Raw genomic sequence first — 17,500 nt, forward strand, 5'->3', positions numbered from 1 at the left:
ACGTCACTTTCATCTGGACATTTAACAACGTCGCTAAGCGAGCCAGAAGTCAAGTCATTGATAGCAAAGAGTAAGTTCGTACCTGTGTATGTCTGGATCTTGCGGACGGAGGATCAACTCTCCACCACTGTCTTCAAATATGTGATTGGTTCGCAGTGCTGTGGTATTTACTAAACTTTCCAATCACCAGCAGCATCTGATTAGCGAATACTGATAATCCTCTGGAGCATAGATGGTAATCTTAGCACTGTATAAAACTCAATTATAATTCTTACTGAATCAATTCCGAACTTAATTTTGCCTTAAGTTCGATTTAATTTCGTCACAGTAAATCGCAGCCACATCACTGATAATGTTATCACGGCATTTTAGAAGCTCAGATGTCACTTAGAGAGACAAATGCATAACTGGAAAGGACACTAGAAAAATGTTTACTCTCATTTCTTGTTATAAACAATGGGAGTTATCAAGCTTATATCATGATTATGGAATCTAGCAGACCAACACACACACACACACACACACACACACACACACACACACACACACACACAGGGAGAGAGAGGACCCAGTAAGTAGCAACCAGTGAAGAGGCGGGGCCAGGAGCTAAAACTCGACCCCTGCAACCACAAATAGGTAAGTACACACACACACACACACACACACACACACCAACACACATACACACACACACCAACACACATACACACAAACACGCGCACACACACAAAGAGAGAGAGGACCCAGTAGCAACCAGTGAAGAGGCGGGGCCAGGAGCTAAAACTCGACCCTTGCAACCACAAATAGGTAAGTACACACACACACAGACACACACACAGGATGTTCCAGAGATTGGACACAGTAACAAGGGGACACAGTTGGAAGCTAAAGACACAGATGAATCACAGGGATGTTAGGAAGTATTTCTTCAGCCACAGAGTAGTCAGTAAGTGGAATAGTTTGGGAAGCGATGTAGTGGAGGCAGGATCCATACATAGCTTTAAGCAGAGGTATGATAAAGCTCACGGCTCGGGGAGAGTGACCTAGTAGCGATCAGTGAAGAGGCGGGGCCAGGAGCTCGGACTCGACCCCCGCAACCTCAACTAGGTGAGTACAACTAGGTGAGTACACACACGATGTTCCTGAGAGGGGACACAGAAACAAGGGGTCACAATTGGAATTTGAAGATTCAGATGAGTCAAAGGGACGTTAGGAAGTATTTCTTAAGTCACAGAGTTGTCAGGAAGTGGAATAGTCTGGAAGTGACTTACTGGAGGCAGGAACCATACATAGTTTTAAGACGAGGTATGATAAAGCTCATGGATCAGGGAGAGAGAGGACCTAGTAGCGATCAGTGAAGAGGTGAGGCCAGGAGCTATGACTTGACCCCTGCAACCAGAAATAGGCGAGTACAGATAAAGATGGTGAGAAATTACACCACGTAATTGAACGAGGATGATTTCTTGAGGAGGAAAATCAGATTGCATTGGCAGGGCTTCCAGTCTCAGTTTCGGTTTGCTACGGTGTTTAGTTTTAATTTAGGTTTAAGATTGAAGTTTTCGGGGCGTTTGCAGAGAGAGAGAGAGAGAGAGAGAGAGAGAGAGAGAGATCCTTAACCTTGTCAAACCCTGTGTAAAAAAAAAAAAAAAGAGGCATAACCTCGTATTAACCTGTGCAAGTTAAAGAGTTCTCTCATGGGCATTACTGCTCCTTCACTTTGCTTCTTATATTGATTTTTTTATGGGTTTTACATATCAGCATGATAGCATGTCTGAGAAATCAGCATGATAGCATGTCTGAGAAATCAGCATGATAGCATGTCTGAGAAATCAGCATGATAGCATGTCTGAGAAATCAGCATGATAGCATGTCTGAGAAATCAGCATGATAGCATGTCTGAAATATCAGCATGATAGCAACTTACCTTTGAAGAGTTTCGAGAGTTCCTCTAGTCTGTGAGCCCGGCCATGAGCCAGGCTCGTCTGAGATATCAGCATGATAGCATGTCTGAAGTTTCACGGGAGAATATATAGTCTGAGAGATGTATATCTGTCAGTATATATATATATATATATATATATATATATATATATATATATATATATATATATATATATATATATATATATATATATATATATATATGTAAATATATATATACTGAGATATGTATATCTCTTAGTATATATATTCTGAAGGCATGTTTTACCGAAAATTAAAACACATAAAACACGATTCCACGATCCCTTTAAACCCATCTTTAGATATTAAAATATTCTTGACTGATAGTGAACAGTTGACATGAAGTCTTAATGACCCTTATTTAGTAAATGGGTTTTAAACCCCATTAACCACCGAGCCTGAAGCTATCAACATAATAACATGTCAGCGATAACATGTCTGAGATAATGTGTCTTGGATAACATGATAACATGCCTGAGACAACATAAAGACATGTTTAAGACAGAGTACAAAGGTCAGAATCATTACGGTAATTAAAAGTATATCAGGATATTGATTTGCTCTCATATTAGTGTCTGCGACGATCAAGCCATTAAGACGAGTTTCACATTAGTGGTACATGCGTAGCTGAACCTTAAGGAAAATGCGTAATTTAATTACACGTGGCGTATGTTGCCTTTTAGTGCTAATGATGATGTACAGTGGATGAAGAGAAGGTGGAGAAGAGAGGGAAGAGGAGGGAGAGAAGAGGAAGAGGGAGAATAAGGCATTTGAGCGTCAAGAACCCAGCTATAAAGAGGAAAAAAAAAGAGAAGGAATAAGAAAATGAGAAATATGTCGTGCCGAATAGGTAAAATTGGTCAATTAGCAAGAAATCACTTAAAATTAAGTCCTTTCTACAAATTTCTCTTATAAGTTTAATGATATATTTTTTTCATTTATGTTAATGTAAAAAATATTAATTTTGTACCAAAAGAACCTTAGAAAACTTACCTGACCATATAATAACAAGTACAACTTAATTTAGCCTAATCCAACTAAATATATTTTATACAAGTTAACAATAAATTAATAATAAACAAACGCAATTATATATATTTTTTTCGTTAAGGTTCAGAATGATTTTTGCGAAATTACTGCATACGCAAATTATCGCTTGCCTTATTCGGCAAGAAGAGCGTTGCTATATATTTAAGCCAAAATTGTAAGTTTTACCTATTCGGCATATATATATATATATATATATATATATATATATATATATATATATATATATATATATATATATATATATATATATATATACATAAATATATATATATGTGTGTGTGTGTATGTATATATCAGAGAGAGAGAGAGAGAGAGAGAGAGAGAGAGAGAGAGAGAGAGTACGTGAACAATCATCCTCTCATGTATACATTCTCCTCTCACTTTTTGACAATGGAATTACGACATATAAAATGTACGACTTCAGAAACTAATTAAAATAAGGCTATTTAAATTCTAATGTTGATTTTAATATCTTTTGTGCCAGACCCACTCATGAATATGACTGGCACTCACCTCACACTGTGCCAGACCCACTCATGAATATGACTGGCACTCACCTCACACTGTGCAAGACCCACTCATGAATATGACTGGCACTCACCTCACACTGTGCCAGACCCACTCATGAATATGACTGGCACTCACCTCACACTGTGCCAGACCCACTCATGAATATGACTGGCACTCACCTCACACTGTGCCAGACCCACTCATGAATATGACTGGCACTCACCTCACACTGTGCCAGACCCACTCATGAATATGACTGGCACTCACCTCACACTGTGCCAGACCCACTCATGAATATGACTGGCACTCACCTCACACTGTGCAAGACCCACTCATGAATATGACTGGCACTCACCTCACACTGTGCCAGACCCACTCATGAATATGACTGGCACTCACCTCACACTGTGCCAGACCCACTCATGAATATGACTGGCACTCACCTCACACTGTGCCAGACCCACTCATGAATATGACTGGCACTCACCTCACACTATGCCAGACCCACTCATGAATATGACTGGCACTCACCTCACACTGTGCCAGACCCACTCATGAATATGACTGGCACTCACCTCACACTGTGCCAGACCCACTCATGAATATGACTGGCACTCACCTCACACTGTGCCAGACCCACTCATGAATATGACTGGCACTCACCTCACACTGTGCCAGGCCCACTCATGAATATGACTGGCACTCACCTCACACTGTGCAAGACCCACTCATGAATATGACTGGCACTCACCTCACACTGTGCCAGACCCACTCATGAATATGACTGGCACTCACCTCACACTGTGCCAGACCCACTCATGAATATGACTGGCACTCACCTCACACTGTGCCAGACCCACTCATGAATATGACTGGCACTCACCTCACACTGTGCCAGACCCACTCATGAATATGACTGGCACTCACCTCACACTGTGCCAGACCCACTCATGAATATGACTGGCACTCACCTCACACTGTGCCAGACCCACTCATGAATATGACTGGCACTCACCTCACACTGTGCCAGACCCACTCATGAATATGACTGGCACTCACCTCACACTGTGCCAGACCCACTCATGAATATGACAGGCACTCACCTCACACTGTGCCAGACCCACTCATGAATATGACTGGCACTCACCTCATACTGTGCCAGACCCACTCATGAATATGACTGGCACTCACCTCACACTGTGCCAGACCTACTCATGAATATGACTGGAATTCACCTCTCACTGTGCGAGATCCACTCATGAATATGACTGGCACTCACCTCACACTGTGCCAGACCCACTCATGGATATGACTGGCACTCACCTCACACTGTGCCAGACCTACTCATGAATATGACTGGCATTCACCTCACACTGTGCCAAACCTACTCATGAATATGACTGGCACTCACCTCACACTGTGCCAGACCCACTCATGAATATGACAGGCATTCATCTCACACTGTGCCAGACCCACTCATGAATATGACTGGCACTCACCTCACACTGTGCCAGACCCACTCATGAATATGACTGGCACTCACCTCATGCTGTGCCAGACCCACTCATGAATATGACTGGCACTCACCTCACACACTGTGCCAGACCCACTCATGAATATGACTGGCACTCACCTCACACACTGTGCCAGACCCACTCATGAATATGACTGGCACTCACTTCACACACTATGCCAGACCCACTCATGAATATGACTGGGACTCGCCTCACACTGTGCCAGACCCACTCATATAACTGGCACTCACCTCACACTGTGCCAGACCCACTCATGAACATGACTGGCACTCACCTCACACTATGCCAGACCCACTCATGTATGATATGACTGGCACTCACCTCACACACTGTGCCAGACCCACTCATGTATATGACTGGTACTCACCTCACACTGTGCCAGACCCACTCATGAATATGACTGGCACTCACCTCACTCTGTGCCACTCACTCATGAATGATATGACTGGCACTCACCTCACACACACTGTGGAAGACCCACTCATGAATGATATGACTGACAATCACCTCACATTGTGCCATACCCACTCATGAATATGACTGGCACTCACCTCACACTGTGCCAGACCCACTCATGAATATGACTGGCACTCACCTCACACTGTGCCAGACACACTCATGAATATGACTGGCACTCACCTCACACTGTGCCAGACCCACTCATGAATGTGACTGGCACTCACATCACACTGTGCCAGACACACTCATGAATATGACTGGCACTCACCTCACACTGTGCCAGACCCACTCATGAATGTGACTGGAACGCACATCACACTGTGCCAGACCCACTCATTAATATGACTGGCATTCACCTCACACTGTGCCAGACCCACTCATGAATATGACTGACACTCACCTCACACTGTGCCAGTCCCACTCATGAATATGACTGGCACTCACCTCACACTGTGCCAGACACACTCATGAATATGACTGGCACTCACCTCACACTGTGCCAGACCCACTCATGAATGTGACTGGCACTCATATCACACTGTGCCAGACCCACACAAGAATATGACTGGCACTCACCTCACACTGTGCCAGACCCACTCATGAATATGACTGGCACTCACCTCACACTGTGCCAGACCCACTCATGAATATGACTGACACTCACCTCACACTGTGCTAATCCCACTCATGAATATGACTGGCACTCACCTCACTGTGCCAGACTCACTCATGAATATGACTGGCACTCACCTCACACTGTGCCAGACCCACTCATGAATATGACTGGCACTCACATCACACTGTGCCAGACCCACTCATGAATATGACTGGCACTCACCTCACACTGTGGCAGACCCACTCATGAATATGACTGGCACTCACCTCACACTGTGGCAGACCCACTCATGTATATGACTGGCACTCACCTCACACACTGTGCTAGACCCACTCATGTATGTTATAACTGGCACTCACCTCACTCTATGCCAGTCTCACACAAGAATGATATGACTGGCACTCACCTCATACTGTGCCAGACCCACTCATGAATATGACTGACACTCACCTCACACTGTGCCAGACCCACTCATGAATATGACTGGCACTCACTCACCTCACACTGTGCCAGACTCACTCATGAATGATATGACTGGCACTCACCTCACACTGTGCCAGACTCACACAAGAATATGACTGGCACTCACCTCATACTGTGCCAGACCCACTCATGAATGATATGACTGACACTTACCTCACACTGTGCCATACCCACTCATGAATATGACTGGCACTCACCTCACACCCTCCCACCCTCCCTCCCATAGACACACACACCCATTCCCCCACACACAGGCACGGGGCCAGGAGCTGAGTTTCGACCCCTGCAACCACAATTAGGTGAGTACACACACACACACACACACACACATCACACACACACACACACACACACACACATCACACACACCACACACACACCCCACACACACACACATACACACACCCACACACATACACACACACACCACACACACACACACACACAGATACCACAAGGGCAATGGGGCCAGGTAACATCTCCCCATGGGTATTGAGAGAGGGAGCAGAGGTGCTATGTGTACCCCTAACAACAATATTCAATACATCTATCGAAACAGGGAGATTGCGTGAGGCATGGAAGACAGCAAATGTAGTCCCAATCTTTAAAAAAGGAGACAGACATGAAGCATTAAACTACAGACCAGTGTCACTGACATGTATAGTATGCAAAATCATGGAGAAGATTATCAGGAGAAGAGTGGTGGAACACCTAGAAAGGAACGATCTCATCAACAGCAGCCAACATGGTTTCAGGGACGGGAAATCCTGTGTCACAAACCTACTGGAGTTCTATGACATGGTGACAGCAGTAAGACAACAGAGAGAGGGGTGGGTGGATTGCATTTTCTTGGACTGTAAGAAAGCGTTTGACACAGTTCCACACAAGAGATTGGTGCAAAAACTGGAGGACCAAGCAGGGATAACAGGGAAGGCACTACAATGGATCAGGGAATACTTGTCAGGAAGACAGCAGCGAGTCATGGTACGTGGCGAGGTGTCGGAGTGGGCACCTGTGACCAGCGGGGTCCCGCAGGGGTCAGTCCTAGGACCAGTGCTGTTTCTGGTATTTGTGAACGACATGACGGAAGGAATAGACTCTGAGGTGTCCCTGTTTGCAGATGACGTGAAGTTGATGAGAAGAATTCACTCGATCGAAGAGAAGGCAGAACTACAAAGGGATCTGGACAGGCTGCAGACCTGGTCCAGCAATTGGCTCCTGGAGTTCAATCCCACCAAGTGCAAAGTCATGAAGATTGGGGAAGGGCAAAGAAGACCGCAGACGGAGTACAGTCTAGGGGGCCAGAGACTACAAACCTCACTCAAGGAAAAAGATCTTGGGGTGAGTATAACACCAGGCACATCTCCTGAAGCGCACATCAACCAAATAACTGCTGCAGCATATGGGCGCCTGGCAAACCTCAGAACAGCATTCCGACATCTTAATAAGGAATCATTCAGGACCCTGTACACCGTGTACGTTAGGCCCATATTGGAGTATGCGGCACCAGTTTGGAACCCACACCTAGCCAAGCACGTGAAGAAACTAGAGAAAGTGCAAAGGTTTGCAACAAGACTAGTCCCAGAGCTAAGAGGTATGTCCTACGAGGAGAGGTTAAGGGAAATCAACCTGACGACACTGGAGGACAGGAGAGATAGGGGGGACATGATAACGACATACAAAATACTGAGAGGAATTGACAAGGTGGACAAAGACAGGATGTTCCAGAGATTGGACACAGTAACAAGGGGACACAGTTGGAAGCTGAAGACACAGCTGAATCACAGGGATGTTAGGAAGTATTTCTTCAGCCACAGAGTAGTCAGTAAGTGGAATAGTTTGGGAAGCGATGTAGTGGAGGCAGGATCCATACATAGCTTTAAGCAGAGGTATGATAAAGCTCACGGCTCAGGGAGAGTGACCTAGTAGCGATCAGTGAAGAGGCGGGGCCAGGAGCTCGGACTCGACCTCCGCAACCTCAACTAGGTGAGTACAACTAGGTGAGTACACACACACACAACTCCCCCCCACACACACACACACCACACACACACACACACACACACAACCCCCCCCACACACACACAACATACATACACACACACACAACCCCCCCCCACACACACACACGCACTGCAATGGATCAGAGAATACCTGACAGGGAGGCAACAACGAGTCATGGTACGTAATGATGTATCACAGTGGGCACCTGTGACGAGCGGGGTCCCACAGGGGTCGGTCCTAGGACCAGTGCTATTTTTGGTATATGTGAACGACATGACGGAAGGGTTAGACTCAGAAGTGTCCCTGTTTGCAGATGATGTGAAGTTAATGAGGAGAATTAAATCTGATGAGGACCAGGCAGGACTTCAAAGAGACCTGGACAGACTGGACACCTGGTCCAGCAAATGGCTTCTCGAATTTAATCCTGCCAAATGCAAAGTCATGAAGATAGGGGAAGGGCACAGAAGACCACAGACAGAGTATAGGCTAGGTGGCCAAAGACTGCAAACCTCACTCAAGGAATAAGATCTTGGGGTGAGTATAACACCGAGCATGTCTCCGGAAGCACACATCAATCAGATAACTGCTGCAGCATATGGGCGCCTGGCAAACCTGAGAACAGCATTCCGATACCTTAGTAAGGAATCATTCAAGACACTGTACACCGTGTATGTCAGGCCCATACTGGAGTATGCAGCACCTGTTTGGAACCCGCACTTGATAAAGCACGTCAAGAAACTAGAGAAAGTACAAAGGTTTGCGACAAGGTTAGTTCCAGAGCTAAGGGGAATGTCCTATGAAGAAAGATTAAGGGAAATCGGCCTGACGACACTGGAGGACAGGAGGGTCAGGGGAGACATGATAACGACATATAAAATACTGTGTGGAATAGACAAGGTGGACAAAGACAGGATGTTCCAGGGAGGGGACACAGAAACAAGAGGCCACAATTGGAAGTTGAAGACACAAATGAGTCAGAGAGATAGTAGGAAGTATTTCTTCAGTCATAGAGTTGTCAGGCAGTGGAATAGCCTAGAAATTGACGTAGTGGAGGCAGGAACCATACACAGTTTTAAGACGAGGTTTGATAAAGCTCATGGAGCGGGGAGAGAGAGGGCCTAGTAGCAACCGGTGAAGAGGCGGGGCCAGGAACTAAGACTCGACCCCTGCAACCACAAATAGGTGAGTACAAATAGGTGAGTACACACACACACACACACACACACACACACACACACACACCTGACCCAAGCCCTTCTCACACGATTAAAATTCCTTTGTCATGTATATAACCAAAGCCTTTGATTCTACATTTTTTAACAATATAGGTTCCAACTCTAATGTAGCGAGTTAGTACACTGGATATTATCGCATTTTTACCCCTTATTACATGTAAAGAGGGGGGTCTCTTTACCCCTTTTCCAAAGGGATAAGGGGTCATTTTAAACCTTTTTCAAGTACCTAGATATAAACCACGAAACGGGTGGGGTTTAAACTTTTGGAAAGGGGATTCAATCCCCTCCCGTTCTTGGTTTGTTTCTAATCGTGCTATTACGATTTCATGAGTCGTGACAGAGTATCTAGATACAATACGAATGTAACGAATATTACGTGAAAAGGGTCGAATTTACGAACTTGTCTAGCAGAGGCCAGTAGGCCTGCTGTTCTCAATATTTATTGTTTTATTTAAATTTTCAAGGAAAAGGGTGCGATTCGAACCCCTGAGTTTTATGATTTGCTTGCCAAGGATTCGAACCACAATCGGTTTATTATGCTTTCATACGTTTGAATATTCATATGAATACAAACAGGATTGATAACTTTGAGAAACTGAATAAGAAGAAATTGAAGAATGAGTTGAGTGTATCTATGTTAGAGGAAGTTAAAAGAAGAGTAGCGGGGTGTTTGTTGACAAATTAAGTGGATAAGGAGTATAGTGTAAATAGAGAATTGTTTAGAATAAAAGCGGGATACGAGAAGTGGGTGATATTCAGTGTTCACACTCCAGGTGGGAGAGAAGTTGAGAGAGATGGTGGCTGCTGTGAAGGTTTGGGGGGAGTTGTACAGAACTGAGAAATAGTTTAAGAGATTTTAATTTCCAGATGCTGACTCACTTATTTACTCACAGACACACTAGGGGCCAGGAGCTATGAATCGACCCCTGCAACATCAATTAGGCGAATACAAACGCGCAAACACAAATTTTCTTTCTCTCTCACTTTCTTCTCTCTACTCCACAGGCACAAAGCCAATGGCCTGACCAGTATATTACGGTACAAGCCAGCCTCCATCAGGGACTATGGAGTGCTCTCCTGCTACGCTACTAACTACCTCGGCACACAGAGAGAGCCTTGCACTTTCACCTTAGTCACGGCAGGTAGGTGCTATTGGTGGTTTGGTCGTCAAGAAGCTGGAAAACTGTCTCCTGTCGCGGATCTTCAACAGCTGTTGCCCAGGCAACCCACTGACTCGCTAGTGATTTCCAAAGTTATATTGTTCCTTCTGCACTTTCAGTTACTACTTAACCTTCCATCTACTGTATTGGTGTACAGTGTGTGTACTCACCTATTTGTGGTTGCAAGGGTCGAGTTACAGCTCCTGGCCCAGCCTCTTCACTGATTGTTACTAGGTCCTCTCTCTCCCTGCTCCATGAGCTTTATCAAAACCTGGTCTTAAAACTTTGTATGGTTAATAGGTTACTTTCTAGACTATTCCACTTCCTGACAACTCTATGACTGAAGAAATACTTCCTAACATCCTCATGACTCATACGAGTCTTCAACTTCCAATTGTGGCCCATTGTTTCTGTGTCCCATCTCTGGAATATCCTGTCTTTGTCCACCTTGTCAATTCCTCGCAGAATTTTATATGTCGTTGTCATGTCTCCCCTGACCCTCCTGTCCTCCAGTGTCGTCATGCCGATTTCCTTTAACCTTTCTTCGTAGGACAATCCCTTAGCTCTGGGACTAGTCATGTTGCAAACCTATGCACTTTCTCTGATTTCTTGATGTGTGTGTGTGTGTGTGTGTGTGTACTCACCTCACCTGAGGTTGCAGGGGTTGTGGTTGCAGAGGGTCGAGTCATAGCTCCTGTGTGTGTGTGTGTGTGTGTGTGTGTGTGTGTGTGTGTTTGTCACACAGTGTTGTAAATAAACAAAAACATCACTGTGCTGCTCGTGGCTGACTGGTTCAGTGTTCACGTTGCGAATATTGCAAAACCCAAATATTGGACGGGCACAGTAGAGATTTGAAAATATCAGAAAACTTCAGAATCTCGCTTTATATTCTAAATGACATATATATATATATATATATATAATTTTATATATATATATATATATATATATATATATATATATATATATATATATATATATATATATATATATATATATGCAAGGAATTCGAGAGAGCATGCGAAATATACACAAATCTCTAGTAAGGCTGATGCATGCAGGGGATGAGATGAAAAGCTGTAAGCCTTCTCCCTGAAAGCTGGCTGCCTTGGATCAAACGTGTAGCGCATGCTACACACCAAGGTATTGGTCCAGTGTGGGTAGATTGGTAAAGCACTGCGTACCTTGTCCTAAGGTTCGTAGGTTCGAGTCTCCTTCAGCCAGAGATCAGTGTTTATATATAGATATATATATATATATATATATATATATATATATATATATATATATATATATAATTGTACCCACGAACGAGTGGTATTGATCAATAACAACATTGCACTAGCCAAGGAGTCGAACCCATGCTGTTTTGGCCCGCCTCATGGTGAGAGAAAACGCATGACGCTTTAGACCACACAATCCTTAACAATGGTGCATCCAGCCTAGCTAGATGTTGTACCCACCATCGAAGGACATACTGTGGTGTGGACGCCTGTGAGATAATTTCATTCTACTCCCTGTTTGTGTACTAACTCAATAAGCAGCCAGCATCCAGCCAAGCTAGTGCAGTGATGTTACTGATCAATACTACTTGTTTCGTTACCTCCAGGTAACCTCCAGGTAACGAAACAAGTAGTATTGATCAGTAACATCACTGCACTAGCTTGGCTGGATGCCCCATTGTTAAGGATTGTGTGGTCTAGTGGTCTAAGGCGTCATGCGTTTTCTCTCGCCATGAGGCGGGCCAAAACAGCATGGGTTCGACTCCTTGGCTAGTGCAATGTTGTTATTGATTATGTTGCAATAGGGTCATGAAGCAGCCATGGCCGTTATGGCCGACTTGAGGATACAAATTTATGATTATTATTGTGAATTAGAGAGGCAATTGAAACAATAATGATTAATAAAGTGTCTTAGCGGCTAATTTTTTATTCTGATATATTTTATTTTGTGTTATTTTACGGCGAAATTGGAATCTACTGCAATTCAAATATTTCTCTCTCTCTCTCTCTCTCTCTCTCTCTAGAAGAAGAAATATTTTGCTTATTAAACGGTAGTGTTAGAAACTCTTCCCCAGGATGCCACTCACACCAAAAGCATCCACTCGTGCGAGGATCGAACCCCGGTCCCCTAGTTCGTGAGCTGAAGCCGCTTCCAACAGTAACACGTTCACACGAAAATTCAGTAATTTAAAAAAAAAATGGAATGATATATGGACACACAATGTAATGATAAGAGATTTTTTTTCAATATATCAAAAACTAATGGATTTTGTCTCAAAAATCCAGGGTTAGTTTAATCGTTTTATTCTCAGGTTTATTAAGCATTGTTCATTAATTTTGTCTTACAAAATCTATTATTTGAAGACACATTTATTGTGTTATAATTACATTTTAATTATCATATCAGATATTATTGTGTCATTCTTCTCCTTTGTTCTCTATTCCACACTTTACTCTCCGATTTTATTCCCTGACACCTCCCCCTACCATCTACCCTTTCTCTGGCAGGGCCTCCGGAAAAGGTCACAAACTGCACGGTGTACAACGTGACTTCCCACGCTGCAGAGGTTACCTGTTTACCTGGGTTTACAGGAGGACTTACTCCACGCTACCTACACCAGGTATGTTTTAATCTGTCTGTTTATTTTGGGTGCTAATACTTTCCAGACTGGTGGTGCACAGGCGACATGTAGCCTTAATGACCCTCGTGTAGTGACTGGTGGTGTACAGGCGACATGTAGCCTTAATGACCCTCGTGTAGTGACTGGTGGTGTACAGGTGACATGTAGCCTTAATGACCCTCGTGTAGTGACTGGGGGTGTACAGGTGACATGTAGTCTTAATGACCCTCGTGTAGTGACTGGTGGTGTACAGGTGACATGTAGTCTTAATGACCCTCGTGTAGTGACTGGTGGTGTACAGGTGACATGCAGCCTTAATGACCCTCGTGTGGTGACTGGTGGTGTACAGGTGATATGCAGCCTTAATGACCCTCGTGTGGTGACTGGTGGTGTACAGGTAACATGCAGCCTTAATGACCCTCGTGTGGTGACTGGTGGTGTACAGGTAACATGCAGCCTTAATGACCCTCGTGTGGTGACTGGTGGTGTACAGGTAACATGCAGCCTTAATGACCCTCGTGTGGTGACTGGTGGTGTACAGGTGATATGCAGCCTTAATGACCCTCGTGTGGTGACTGGTGGTGTACAGGTGACATGCAGTCTTAATGACCCTCGTGTAGTGACTGGTGGTGTACAGGTAACATGCAGTCTTAATGACCCTCGTGTAGTGACTGGTGGTGTACAGGTAACATGCAGTCTTAATGACCCTCGTGTAGTGACTGGTGGTGTACAGGTGACATGTAGTCTTAATGACCCTCGTGTAGTGACTGGTGGTGTACAGGTGACATGCAGTCTTAATGACCCTCGTGTAGTGACTGGTGATGTACAGGTGACATGCAGTCTTAATGACCCTCGTGTAGTGACTGGTGGTGTACAGGTGACATGTAGTCTTAATGACCCTCGTGTAGTGACTGGTGGTGTAGAGGTGACATGCATGTCTTAATGACCCTCGTGTAGTAACTGGTGGTGTAGAGGTGACATGCATGTCTTAATGACCCTCGTGTAGTGACTGGTGGTGTACAGGTGACATGCAGTCTTAATGACCCTCGTGTAGTGACTGGTGGTGTACAGGTAACATGCAGTCTTAATGACCCTCGTGTACTCGACAGGCTTTAACCCCCCATTATCCATACATAAATTAGGTTTTAATCGAATATAATTGTAACAAAACGAAGCGAGATTACATTACATTTCACGATACAAAGAGAGGAAATTACCACAATTCAGGAAGCTACTTTAATTACTTTTGGTAACAATTACAATTGTTCCATCCCATTTAGAACCGCTGTTCGAGCCGAGAAAAATAACTATTAAAACACGAGACAGAGTGATATGTTTAAACACCTGCTGATTTAATAATAATAATAATAATAATAGAGAAAGAGAGAGAGAGAGAGAGAGAGAGAGAGAGAGAGAGAACCCATTGTCAACTACAATACTTCAAATAAGCAATTAATGACTCCTTGCACAACAATAAACACACAGACAAGAGATCCCAGGCGCCACAAACACCTCAGACACTGAGACAAATACAACCTGAGGGTAACTACATCAACAACTACATCAACAACTACATCAACAACTACATCAACAACTACATCAACAACTACATCAACAACTACATCAACAACTACATCAACAACTACATCAACAACATCAACAACTACATCAACAACTACATCAACATCAACAACTACATCAACAACATCAACAACTACATCAACATCAACATCAACATCAACTACATCAACAACTACATCAACTACATCAACAACTACATCAACAACATCAACAACTACATCAACATCAACAACTACATCAACAACTACATCAACAACTACATCTACATCAACAACTACATCAACAACATCAACAACTACATCAACAACAACAAGAACAACTCAAAGGAGGAAACAAACACATCCTCTTTACTCTCTCCCATTCCCTCTTTCTTTTTCCCATTCAATCTCCTCTCCCATGCCCTCTTTCTCACTAGCGTTTCCTCTGATTCTCTACCGTTCATCTTCCTCTCTACCATTCCTCTTTGTCTCTACCGTTCCTCTCTCTCTCTCTCTCTCTACCGTTCCTCTTTCTCTCTACCGTTCCTCTCTCTCTCTACCGTTCCTCTCTCTCTCTCTACCGTTCCTCTCTACCGTTCCTCTCTACCGTTCCTCTCTACCGTTCCTCTCTACCGTTCCTCTCTACCGTTCCTCTCTACCGTTCCTCTCTACCGTTCCTCTCTACCGTTCCTCTCTACCGTTCCTCTCTACCGTTCCTCTCTACCGTTCCTCTCTACCGTTCCTCTCTACCGTTCCTCTCTACCGTTCCTCTCTACCGTTCCTCTCTACCGTTCCTCTCTACCGTTCCTCTCTACCGTTCCTCATATTCTCTCCACTTTGATATCGGTTTCTGGATACTAATACCAGTAAGGGGGAGCCTCTGGCGGTGGCGGATCTGTCAATCCTAAATTTCATTACAATTGGAAATCCTTACCACCCTGACCCTAGGAAATCCCTTTCTCACCCTTGGGAATCTTTCCCTCCCTGATTCTTTGGTATCCCTCCCTCCCTGACCCTCGGAAATCGAGATCTCACTCACTCTTGGGAATCCCTGTTTTCCTAAGTCTCTGGAATCCCTCACTCCCTGAGCTTTAGTAATCCCTTTCTCCCTGACCTTTTGCAATCCCTCTCTCCCTGGCCCTTGGTAATCCCTCCCTCATCCTTGGGTATCCATTCCTCCCTGATTTTTGGGGAGAATTCCTTTCTCCCTGACCATTTTATATCCACCATATATCCTTGGGTATCCCTAACAATTGTATATCCCTAACTCTTGGGTATCCCTTCCTCTCTGACCCTTAAATGTTCTTCCTTCTTTAAATTAAGGACATTTTCAACGGTCTCCAACCGGTGTCCATTACACAAGGGCCTTTTGTCCCTATTTAGTAAATAAGTTATTGGACGGCCTTTATTCCCATACTCCAAGTGTGTGGAACTGCCTATTTGTAAATGTCCAATAGTAATTATCTATAATTATTTCTAACAAACCAGGGCACGGATGGGGATCGAACTCACGGCTTAGATTGTAATCGTGTTATTAAAATTTTGTGAGGCATATTTAATTCTAGTTATCGGAATTTTCAAGTGAGTTCTAGCTCCTGGTCCTTGAAAATGTGTACGTTGATATCTCTGGGTCATCTGGAGTTCTTGTCTATCCTTTATATTCCTTTATATTCTTATTGTGGTAATATTCTCTTCCAGAGACAAGGAATACTTCCGAATATTCCTATATAACTCATTTCCCTCAACGCAAGTAGCATATTTTGTTGCGTTCTTTTGTATTACAAGGGGAGGGTTCAACACTGGCGCTGCTTACTCGAGAATGGTTGCATGAATGAGGTGTATATGTGTAATTACCTAATCGTGAGTTTTAAAACCGGATTTTTATAGTTTCATATGGCTGATGTATTCAAAACACACACACACACACACACACACACACACACACACACACACACACAATGTCTCACTGCCTCAGATACGGCTGGCGTCCTCTGGAGAAGTGATCTTCAACAAGACGTCGGAATCGGCGTCGTTCAGTGTACGTTCCCTGCACCAGGACCGACGGTACGTGGTGACGGTCACCGCTTACAACGCCCGTGGCAAGTCACGACCGCACCGTCTTCACCTCCAAACACTCAGGGAACTGGAGATGCACAGGAGTAAGTCTGTAATTGTTGGTTGTTCGAATGTGTGTGTGTGTGTGTGTGTGTGTGTGTGTGTGTGTGTGTGTGTGTGTGTGTGTGTCGAATGATATGCAGCGGCACACTTCACAGAGTTTAAATGAGAGAAATAAATATCTTAAGA

The 17,500-nt window shown here is 44.1% G+C and overlaps 1 protein-coding gene across 1 annotated transcript in view; it reads left to right on the forward strand.

The window, feature by feature from the left end:
* LOC128703275 (nephrin) overlaps positions 1 to 17,500 on the forward strand; it is a 73,303-nt gene that overhangs the window by 45,002 nt on the left and 10,801 nt on the right. The window contains exons 9-12 of the mRNA XM_070103240.1: positions 1 to 70; positions 10,860 to 10,996; positions 13,525 to 13,637; positions 17,172 to 17,355. The exon at positions 1 to 70 is cut by the window's left edge and continues 93 nt beyond it. Coding sequence (XP_069959341.1) covers positions 1 to 70; positions 10,860 to 10,996; positions 13,525 to 13,637; positions 17,172 to 17,355 — 504 coding nt within the window. The remainder of the gene's footprint in view (positions 71 to 10,859; positions 10,997 to 13,524; positions 13,638 to 17,171; positions 17,356 to 17,500) is intronic.

The sequence above is a fragment of the Cherax quadricarinatus genome, chromosome 85, assembly GCF_038502225.1.
Source record: "Cherax quadricarinatus isolate ZL_2023a chromosome 85, ASM3850222v1, whole genome shotgun sequence".
Taxonomy (NCBI): Eukaryota; Metazoa; Arthropoda; class Malacostraca; order Decapoda; family Parastacidae; genus Cherax; species Cherax quadricarinatus.